Source organism: Medicago sativa, chromosome 6 (assembly GCF_051527215.1).
Source record: "Medicago sativa cultivar Bolivia chromosome 6, Bolivia_mono, whole genome shotgun sequence".
Taxonomy (NCBI): domain Eukaryota; kingdom Viridiplantae; phylum Streptophyta; class Magnoliopsida; order Fabales; family Fabaceae; genus Medicago; species Medicago sativa.
In genome coordinates, this window is record NC_140754.1 from 40,607,169 (window position 1) to 40,618,013 (window position 10,845).

General features: G+C 34.3%; 3 protein-coding genes across 3 annotated transcripts; 1 reads left to right on the forward strand and 2 right to left on the reverse strand.

The window, feature by feature from the left end:
• Positions 1–2,882: 2,882 nt before the first annotated feature.
• Positions 2,883–6,442, reverse strand: LOC146915133 (uncharacterized). Its single transcript, XM_085721250.1, has 6 exons — positions 6,384–6,442; positions 6,084–6,282; positions 4,182–4,334; positions 3,818–3,892; positions 3,631–3,719; positions 2,883–3,487 (listed from the first exon to the last, which is right to left on the reverse strand). The coding sequence occupies exons 1-6, from the start codon at positions 6,440–6,442 to the stop codon at positions 3,382–3,384; spliced, it is 681 nt and encodes a 226-aa protein (XP_085577376.1). The 3' UTR covers positions 2,883–3,381.
• A 675-nt stretch (positions 6,443–7,117) lies between these two features.
• LOC146915134 (uncharacterized) lies at positions 7,118–8,142 on the reverse strand. Its single transcript, XM_085721251.1, has 2 exons — positions 7,851–8,142; positions 7,118–7,761 (listed from the first exon to the last, which is right to left on the reverse strand). Exons 1-2 carry the CDS (start codon positions 8,140–8,142, stop codon positions 7,118–7,120), a joined length of 936 nt encoding a protein of 311 aa, XP_085577377.1.
• Positions 8,143–9,771: 1,629 nt separating this feature from the next.
• LOC146915135 (albumin-2-like) lies at positions 9,772–10,455 on the forward strand. The gene has a single exon (XM_085721252.1). The coding sequence runs from the start codon at positions 9,772–9,774 to the stop codon at positions 10,453–10,455; it is 684 nt and encodes a 227-aa protein (XP_085577378.1).
• The last annotated feature ends 390 nt before the right edge of the window (positions 10,456–10,845 follow it).

Genomic DNA, 10,845 nt, shown 5'->3' on the forward strand with positions numbered 1-10,845 from the left:
ACTTGATATACAATCAGAGGTGCTCACAATACAAATCAGATACAGACTCAATGGACTTAAGAATTTCTAAGATATGACTTTGAGACACAGAAATTCTAAGTGAATGCAGAACAATTTCAGCATAGGTTTGGCACTTGTAAAAAATGTTGTGAGTCTTTCGTTCAGCGTTCTTGCATTACCAAAACTCTAAGTCTTCACTCCTATATATAGAGGTGTGAAAGAGACGTTGTGAAATTGCCAGCACCCAAAGAGTCGTTGCTGAAGCTTGATCTTTCACCTTTGATCTTTTGCCTGATTTGGTTGTTGTCCTATGAAGAACTAATTTGAAACCCATTCCTTATCCAAAGGAACATCTATGCAGGCGAAGCCGTATTCTGGAGCTGTTTTCTTGTCTTGTAGCGTGGACACAAAGCAGAGTAGTGGAGAACGTGGTTGTACAATTCGTACAAATGTCATCGCTTTCGTCCAAATTGCAAGCACATGCCTTCAAACACCTTTGAAATGACCGTTGCAAAATTCCACTAATCCTTTGTAGTGTTTTCGAATCCAATAGACAGCTTTTGCAGTGATAATTCTTCAATTCTTGAATCTTTGCAAATCCAGTTGATATTCAGCTTCTGGTGAAATAGCTTCTGATGAGGCAGCTTCTGATGATGAAGCTTCTGATGATACAGCTTCTGCAGCTTCTGATGATGCAGCTTCTGATGTTATGACTTCTGGACCTCTTGTCTTCAGGAGCACTATTCTTACTTCAGAAGCGACTTAACTTCAGGAGCGCTTTTTCTCTTCAGTAGCAAGTTGCCTTCAGGAGCGTCCAAGCTTCAAATTTTGTTGTTTCCTTTGCTCTTTATTTGCTCATTCAGAACCAATGATGATGTAACTTTTTAATTATGGTCCTGTACACTTGAACAAATATTAGCTAGTCCAATTTACAATTTTTAATACCTTGTTATCATCAAAACTCTTTAAGGTTCATTGTTAAACACATTTTGTTCCAACAGATTTGAAACACATGCAAATTCGTAAGTCTATAAGCCTCTGCTAACATTCGTATAAGCATCACAAAAATCATGTATGCCACTTTTGAAACCGCGGAAAACTATAACCGTTGAAAAGTTGTTCAAAGTCTCGCAAAATAGACATATAACTAAATTATTTAAATTTTTCGGGTGGACCACTGCACCACTTTGCGGGAATTTAGATCAACCGAAACCTAAAACCGACACAAAATTGTATAAAATCTCACAAAATAGACCTATATAGACGTTACTTTTTTAATTTTTCCAGGTGGGCCACGGCCCACCCCAGTCCATAAAGGGCTCCGCCACTATAAACCATATACCGGCCCACGCCAGCCCATGAAGGGCTCCGCCACTATAAACCATATACCTCAAATGTGTCACATACAAATGCGATTCTCCGTTTATGTTTTGCATCTGTTGTCACAAATGTGCCTCAAGCAAGTTAACCATGTAATTCATAATATGTGTGGTCATATCTTAAATATAAAAATTCTCAAGTCTTTTGGAAAAAAAAATTTAAGCAAAAAAGTTGTTGCAAATTTCATTCCTAATTTTTTTTCTTCTTTTTTATTTTAATAAAATGATCGCATATCCTAATAAAATTTCATTCCTAATTTATGTTCATTTTTTTTAAATGATCTCACATCTTATATATATATATATATATATAAAATTAAGTCTCTTAGACAACTTTTAGGAGTCAAAAAAGTTGTTGCAAATTTCCTTCCTAATTTTTTGCTCTTTTTGTTTTAGTTTTTTAAAAAATGACCCCAAATTTTATATATAAAAGTTTTTAAGTCTCTTAGACAACTTTTTGGAGCTTAAAAAGTTGTTGCAATTTTTCTTCATAATTTTTGCTTTTTATTTAGTTTTATAAAAAATTATCGCACATTTGACTTATAAAATTTCTTGAGTCTCTTAACCAACTTTTTGGAGTTAAACAGTTGTTTCAAATTTCCTTTCTAAATTATTTTTTTATTTGTTTTTCAAAAAATGTTCTCATATCTTATATATAAAAGATCATAAGTCTCTTGGGCAACTTTTTAGAGCAAAAAAAAAATTGTTGTAAATTTCTTTCTTAATTTTTTGCTTTTTTTTTTTTTTGCAAAGTTATTAACATGTGTAAAAAATTGTACCAAATTTATATATTTCTTCAAATGGTTTTTTAAATTAGCATTAAAGCTATCACTCAATTGAGTAAATCTCATAATGTTTTTTTGGACATAAGTTCATGCTCATTTCTCCTCCAATTGAAAAATTGTATGCAACCACGACCCTTCCAAAATATTATGTTCAACTTGAAAAGAATTCGAAGCATTAAAAAAATCACCCTCCTCTTCGTGTATATGCATGTTACCAAATCTAAATAGAAATGTGAACACTTTTGATATAAGTGGTTCACAGGCCTTAAAGCATTTTATCTTATATGTCAAGTGCACACACTACAAGAATTCTTGTTTTTACTGGCGGAAATAATCCCTCAATAACGCCAAAAATCCCTCAGTAATATGTATTACTGGCGGATATGAGTCCCTCAGTAATATGAGCGTCAGTAATGTTATTGACGGAATTTTCCCTCAGTAATGGAGAGGTAGTTATGACAAAGCATTACTGAGGGATTATTCCGCCCGTAATTACTGACGGATTGCAATCCCTCAGTAATTATTGACGGAATAATCCCTCAGTAATGCTTTGTCAAAACTACCTCTGCAATACTGAGGGAAAATTCCGCCAGTAATGTTTATATAGATCTGCATTACTGACGGAAATTTCTGCCAGTAATGTACTTCTCTTTTTTTTTTATTCCTTTCCACTTTTTAATTTTAATTAAAGAAATAAAATTTATTAAACACAAATAAATTAATGAAATAAAGTTTTAATTTAATAAGACACAAATTAATTAAATGACATATATCATCATAATATTTGTACAATCCATAAATCATTTTCGTACAAAACCATAAATATATCAATAATATTCGTACAATCTAAAAACTAACATAATAAATTCCTTCAAAAAAAAAAACTAACATAATAAAGTAATTATCATAATATAGGAAAATTCGATCTTGATCTCCCTCGTAACTCAAAATTCTTGCAAATCCTTCAACTTTTCTTGAGTAATTAGATTCCTCAATATTTCAGAAGCTGAAGCAGCCCTTTTGTTGGTTGGCTCAAGTACAAGGGCATATTTAAAATCATCAATTGCTTCTTTGTAGTAGCCCAGTATCTCTCTAGTTGTACCTCTATGGAAGTATGCCTTCATACTCTTTTTGTCAAGACTTATTGCTTTTGTATAATCTGCCTCAGCTTGGAGATAACTGCCAAGCTTAAGAAACACTTGAAGGATACATGGTCTTTAGCGTGTCAAGCAAAAAGCGATCACCACCAAGATGTCAAAGGCATTCCCGAATATAACAAGATATGGGACCAACATTAGTATGTCAACAAAGGCCATATCTGCACTAACAAACAGCAAAAATACTCAAAAGTATATTGAAACAAATACAAGAACCAATTACAAAAAATAGGTAGTTTAAAACAAATAATTTCCTAATACATATGACAAGAACAGTGATGAAAAAATAAAACATAGTATGTTCATTACCGATCAATAAGATCATGTGCTTCAAGACTCATTTCGTCGGGAACTTCAGGCCAAGGTATCTTACGATTAAGAATATTATCAAATATAGTCTACAAACACAAAATTACATAATCTGTGGTGAGAATTCAAGAAACTACCAAAAGAATAAAAATATAAACATTCATCACACTAAGAAGCAAAGTTAAACCTGAGTTGAAGGGTGGAATACCAACAAGCAACTCAAATAAAATGACCCCAACAGACCACCAATCCGCAGTATACGCTGCAAAATTTGAACAAATATTTTTGCAGGTGTTATGTTAGCAATAAAATACACAAGAATACATGAGAACATTTTCAAGTATATAATGTAAAACCACTAAATCAGCAGGCTACTATAATAACAAAAAGGGTCTTTTAATTTCATTAGTTCACTCTAATAATCATTACATATTGTTGTTTAGCATCATTACGAGTTTATTTAAGAACAACTTCATTTCTAAAAACAATCTGTAATAGACAAATTTAACCTTCATTTTAAGCGATGAAAAAGAAAACAGAAAATGAACCACCTTAAACATATAAATGGGACTATACGAACCATGTCCAGTTCCTAAAAGTATCTCAGGAGCTAAGTAATCAGGTGTGCCAACAGCGGAACGCTTCTTCCTCCGTTCCCTTCCTCCGTTCTCAGGAGCTAAGTAATCAACCGAAAAAACACTCGGCTGTTAGCCCAAACCGAAACCAAATGCAGAGCCAATCTCCATGCTGAGATTTAGCTACTCCACTGTCATGGTAGCCTTGCAAAAATGTTTGACACATTAGCATTACCAAAATCTTACTATTGAACCAATGACATGTTTCTGTGTGGTTCTGTGTGTTTCAGTTCTAAAATCCTTGCAATTGCATCTTAATAATAAAAAGATTTACATACAACTTCAGGAATCTCAATTAAAGCAGTCCCTGAGAACTATGATTAGTTCCTTCTCAATCACATCTGTGTTGAATATCCCACGTAAACCACACATATCTTTTAACTGTGAATTTGTTTGCGTAAGTTGTTGCCTTATGACAGGGACCACAATTTGATCTAAAAGAAATAACTCTTTCAAGTGCACCCTGTTAATTTCAAAATAAAATAACCTACAAAGTTCCCTGTCTAAAACGATGGGGCAGTCTTGTACTCAAGCCAGGACATTTTTTTTTCTCTTCTTATATACTTTTCTTTTAGCAACAAAATACGAAGAAACAGCAGAAGGGTAAAACAATTTGCACAAAACATGAATAAATTGATCTGTATAAAACACAAAGATGTACTGTGGGAGAAGGAATGTAATGAATTTTTTTGATTTGTTTCAAGCTTCAATGAAACAAAACAAACAGATTCATGGCAGTAGCAAAACAATTCTCAATCCCCATTCCCCAATTCTAAAACCCTAAAAAAATTTGAAGACCCTAAAAAAATTCCCAATTCTAAACCCTAAAACAAACAATTGGAAAATAAATGAGAAATTAGAGAATCGGTTGGCTTACCATGGCTTAAGGTGATTGAGAACTGAGAGAGAGAATAAGCGGCTGCGATTTGACGGAGAAACAACAGTGGCGAACAGAGGAGAAGCAATTGTTTGTGTGAGCAGAGAGAACAGAAATACACTTCTGTGAAGGAGTACATCGGGCTGGAAAAAAATCAATTTGCATAGCATTATTGGCGGATTTCATTCATTATTGACGGATACGTTTATTAATGGCAATCGACCATTAGTGACGGATAAGCAGACTACTGACGGATTAATTACTTCAATTACTGGCGGAATTTGTGTCTTACTGACGGATTCGAATGCAACATTATTACTGGCGGATATGTTGCATTACTGGCGGAATATTTAATCCCTTATACTATTATTGTCGGATTTATATCCCTCAGTAACACAAAGGCATGTGCGTTCACATTATTGACGGATCTACAACATTACTGGTGGAATATTTAATCCGTTATACTATTACTGTCGGACTTATATCCCTCAGTAACGCAAAGGCATGTGCGTTTACATTATTGGCGGAATATTTCCGCCAGTAATACATCGTAGGTTCTTTATTGATATTACTGACGGAGTTATCCGTCAGTAACGTTATTGAGGGTTTTTTTAATGTTACTGAAGGTTTATTCCGCCAGTAATTACTGAGGGCCTAAATCCCTCAGTAATGCAATTTTGAATTGGTTAGTAATATTGGGAATTCTTGTAGTGACAGTCCATAAAATGTTTTTGGCATAACTAAAGAAATAGTCCTAGCCACCGCGACATTTTTATCTGTTGGAATGGTTTTCGGCCTTGAGAAAATTTCAAATAACCACTTAAAAGTGGGTATTGTATATAACAATGTTGTCCCAAAATAAATGTTTTCATGCGATTGTTTAGTCTAACACTCCCAACGGTTGACAATCCTTATTTGTCTTTTTGACAATCCTTATTTGCTTTGTACTTCCCTATCTTTCCTGCTTCATTCCACTTAGTTTTAAAAATCCATTTCACACCAATCTTCTTACTTCCATTGGGTAAATCAGTTAAATCCGAAGTGTTATTCTTCTCAAAAGACACAATTTCTTGATCCATAGCTTTTCTCCATACATCATGCTTGGCAGCTTCTTCATAGGTAGCTGGATCATTTTCAGTGCTATACACAGCAAGATTATTCAGTTCACTATCTTATATTTCTTCAAGGTTTGTTACATAGTCTTTGATCTAAACTGGTGGCCTCCTTGCTCTTGGGCCTACCTCCTGATGATCACTTTCACTCCCATATGAAGTATCTTCATGAATATCATTGATCTCATCATTGTATCATTCTTTTTCATCTAACACTTCAATCTCACTTGCATCTAGTTTTTCTTCATCAGTGGCATCTTCATGATGAATTTTCTTTGTCTATATCTTATCATTCCAATCCCAGCTTTTTGATTCATCAAACACCACATCCCTGCTTACTATAATCGTCTTGTTCACATGATCATAGAGCTTATATGCTTTAGATTCGTCACTGATACCTAGATGCACACTCTTGTATGCTTTAAAGTCCTAGTTGAGTCATTTTATTTTTAGAGTCTAGTTTTATCATTTAGTTTATTTTTCTTAGTTGTTACTAACGTAGTTTCATTTTTTCTTTTTTACATTTAGTTTATTTTTATTCTTCCATTTAGTACTAACCATATTTTCTTTTCTTGTCTTTTCTCACTAGGAACTAACAATTTTATTTTTATTTTTCATTTTTTTAGTGTCGTAGTTTATTCATAACGGCTTTTCCAAACGCACTTTTCCAAACCAGCTTATTTGAAACGCCACTGAACCAAAAGTAGCTTATTCAAAACGGCTTTTCCAAACGCACTTTTCCAAACCAGCTTTTCCAAAAAAATGATTATGTGAAACGTGATGTGTCAAACACAGCTTATTGAATCACAAAACTGAACCAGAAACAACTTATACCAAAAGTGCTTTTCATGTTTCTGTTAAAACTAGATTCTGAAAAATGATGCTGGAAACGCACTTATGTGATGCTGTGATTTTCCACACAGCTGAAGATGTGAAACAGATCCAAACGCTATTCCGAACCAACCAATACAGCTTATACCAAACATGCTTCTACCAAAAACAGCTTTTCTAAACATTGAATCAAAGGAACTTCTGTATAACGCTGCATAAAACGCTTCTGAACAGAGTAATGTCATAAAATGTGATTTCAAAAGTGAATTGAGACAGGAACAGAGAAAGCCAAATCCAAGCATGATTATGAACGTAACCAAACCATGCTTCTTTAAGAAGCACTTCTCCAAACGCGCATAACTGCTATCTCTTGAGATCAATGATGAGAAACGCTTCTTTCCTCGATCCCAAGGTATCCACAACAAACAGAAAGAGGTGCACCGTAGAACACTGGAATCGGAGAAGAAAGAACACGAGAAAACACTTCCACCGGGATCAAAATCGACGATTGATTCGTCATGTAATTTGAGAAACAGAAGCCGATTGTTGATGGCAGAAACATGATGCTCAGACTGCTTTTCGACGAACAACCACGAGGTGAAAAGCCTCACGGCGGCGACGCCGTAAACAGAGCTACACGATCTCACAGGTAATGTATCGATGAGAACCTCCGGTGCTTCAGAAACGACAAAATCAGAGGAACATTCTCCAAGTCAGGTTCAAGAACGTTCAATTTCTCATCTTCTTGCGAATCAATGAACACACAATCGTCTTCTTTGACGATGTTGCAGCAAGGATCGACAATTACGCAAGAAATCTCACCAATCTTGACGGAGAATCCATCGAATTTTGGTTCGATTGAAGGAGTAGAAACCGGTTGAATTGGAGACTCGAAACTACCGAAAGTGAAATGAACATGAGAAGCTGAAGATTCCATAGGTTGTGCAGAAACCGTGAGAACACCTTCAGATTCTTCATCTTCCTCTGCATCGTATGCTGAATCGATAGCGGAAGCATCATCATCGTCTTCCTCCCTAGGATATCGCTCTGATACCATGTTAGAAATAATGGAATCATAGGGAGAGAAGTCATAGATGTAAGCAAGATAGCAAGCATAAGAGTACTCATGAGGGAGATACTCAAAGGAACTCATTAGAGAATGAATAGATTGATAAAAGATATGATATGAAATGATACAAGAGTGTTCCTATATATAGAGTTTAGTTGTGTAACTAACTTGCTTGCTCTCCAAGCTATCTAGATAGCTTGCTCTACAAGCTATCTTCTCACTATATTCTAATATATATTATAGAGTGTCGTAGTAAAAATAACAGTTGTTATAGTCATTAGATCGAGTATAGTTAACATTAGGTCATTAAGAGTCAGTCCATTTAATTTTCAATTTAGGATTAGGATTAGCATCTAGTAATAACAAAATAGTCATAGTCAGAAGTAATCTTAGGTCATAATAGTAGTATTTAATTTAGATCGAGTTAGGCATTGCATAAGAACATATAGGTCAATACAGTCGTTCAAGTCTAAGTGTAATACGTTTGAAAATTAAGATTAATTATAATTAAGAATAAATTCTAAAGCGTTTGAAATAGGTCACATTTCCCCTTCAAACTTTTAAACTAGCTGCACTAAAATGATGTTATATCAACTTCTTGAAGGTCCACAAATTGAACAAACAGTAAAAGATATTTCAAGAAGAAGATTCACATCATGAGAACCCTACGATCAACAAGGAAAACAACGGGGGGAAGGCCAAGATTGAAGAAAGATCTGCAAGAAGAGATCAGACAAGTCAGCTTCATGGAGTCAGCTTCATGCAACGTAAAAATATGTTTTTCTTTCGTTACTTGTGGACAAGCAACATTTTAAGTATGGGGTTGTGATGACAGATCATCTTACGTTATTGTTAGCAATTTTTTTGTCAATTTCAGTAGGTTTTTACCCGCAGAACATATGAGTATTAGAACAACTGCCTATGATTTCGGGACATTTATAATATTTTCCATATTTGAGTCTGTAATTCTATTTTTCCCAAAACATATCAATTCTAGGGTGTTTTTCCTAAAAAGAATATTTGTAATAATTGAGTTTGTAATAATTTAGAATTGAATATGTATTTTTCCCAAAAAGAATATTTGTATTTTAATTCCTAATGAACTCTAAAAGAAAACTTTGTCAATTCGCTTAGTTTTCAATTGCCGATTTGCATTTCAGGATCTGTATAGCACTCCGAAAGTCTATTTCCAAGAGAAGACTTTGTTAATTGTCTTGATCATTCTTTAAAATCTATTGAATAAAATGGATTTAACTAATAATTATATTGGTAACTTAACAATTGTTTAAAGAGACCAAGTCTATCCTTGTCAATTATTAGTTGCACTCACCTTCTCTTGCATCATCTTTCTAGTATAAACTAGTTGCAAATATTAAATAAGTATAGATCATAAATCTCACATGGGACAAAGAAAAAGTTGGATTCCACATTATCATCTGTCAGCATGCCTAAATGGAGGTTTACAAGAGTCTTAAAATATTATAATTACCTTTGTAGAGGATAGCTGTCCAGATTGTGTTCACATTACCGGTAACATGTTTATAAACAAAGGCTTTTAACGAAAGAAAAACGTATTCATATCCCTTACCTTAAAACAAACAATCCTCCAAAAAGAAAATGCCAAATAATCCCATTCGTGCTGGATTCCGGTCATATGGCATGGGTGGATGTTACATGTTCGTGAAAGATCAGTATGTAGCTTTAAATAATGATCCAGGAGCGAGGAAAAAAGAGATTTACAGTGGCCCGGGCAATATTACTGATGCGTTTCCTATTCTTGCTAATACCGCATTTGAAAATGGAATAGATTGTGCCTTTGATACCAACTGCAGCGATGAGATATACATCTTCATTGGAAATCAATGTGCCAAAATAAAATACATTCCACGTTCAGAAACCAGAATACTTTCTGGTCCTATGTCAATCGCTGACATGTTTCCTTGTCTCGTGGAAACACCGTTTGAACATGGAATCAACGCTGCTATTTTTTACCCGCCATCGTCTGCTGTCTTATTCAAAGGAGATCAGAGTGTTGTACTAAACTACAGGTACAAGACTCGTGAAGGAACCGAAAAGATTGCTCGTCGTTATAATTGTTTGTTTGGTACAGTATTTGAGAAAGGTATTGATTCTGCTTTTAATTGTTTCATTGCCAATCAATTTTACATTTTCAAAGGAGACTGCTATGCGCGTATCGAGTCTACCTCATTCGGACATGATGACAACTTTATTGTCGGAGGTAAAATAAAACGAATCAGTGAGTACTGGCCTGCTCTTCTTGACTTGTTAGAAGAAGATTAGATTTAATCGTACATCACTTCTAGAAAAAGAGAATTAGTGATCTGCTTTAGCGATGAAAAAATGAAATGTTTCTTCTTTTCTTGTTTTTGTCACTAAATTTGATGACAGAATTAAAGACGGAGATTTCATGTTTTCTTTCTAAAACATTTTATTAATTTAATTTTTCTATCGGTGCGTAAATGAGCACAATATATGTTCATGTGTGTGGAAAACTGGAAATAAGTGTGGTAGGCTGCTATTTGTTTGCTCCACCTCTTGTGGTTGTTTGCTTGTGTTGTTAACGTTTACTTTCAGCACGTCAATGTTAAACGTGCATGGTTATTTGCTTCCTTTTCTATGTAATAAATTTGTGTGAAGATTGTTTATTTCACATGTTTTTTCCTTTTCTTA

Bases quoted from the DNA above. Each gene is read 5' to 3' on its own strand.
- LOC146915133 (XM_085721250.1), bottom strand. From the start codon at position 6,442: ATGAGATCAATGATATTCATGAAGATACTTCATATGGGAGTGAAAGTG. The intron at 3,893-4,181 runs GTGGTTCATTTT...CAAATTTTGCAG, and splicing joins GTCCCATTTATATGTTTAAG to CGTATACTGCGGATTGGTGG. The intron at 3,720-3,817 runs GTTTAACTTTGC...TTGTGTTTGTAG, and splicing joins TATTCCACCCTTCAACTCAG to ACTATATTTGATAATATTCT.
- LOC146915134 (XM_085721251.1), bottom strand. From the start codon at position 8,142: ATGGTATCAGAGCGATATCCTAGGGAGGAAGACGATGATGATGCTTCC. The intron at 7,762-7,850 runs GTGTGTTCATTG...TCGTTTCTGAAG, and splicing joins CATCGTCAAAGAAGACGATT to CACCGGAGGTTCTCATCGAT.
- LOC146915135 (XM_085721252.1), top strand. From the start codon at position 9,772: ATGCCAAATAATCCCATTCGTGCTGGATTCCGGTCATATGGCATGGGT.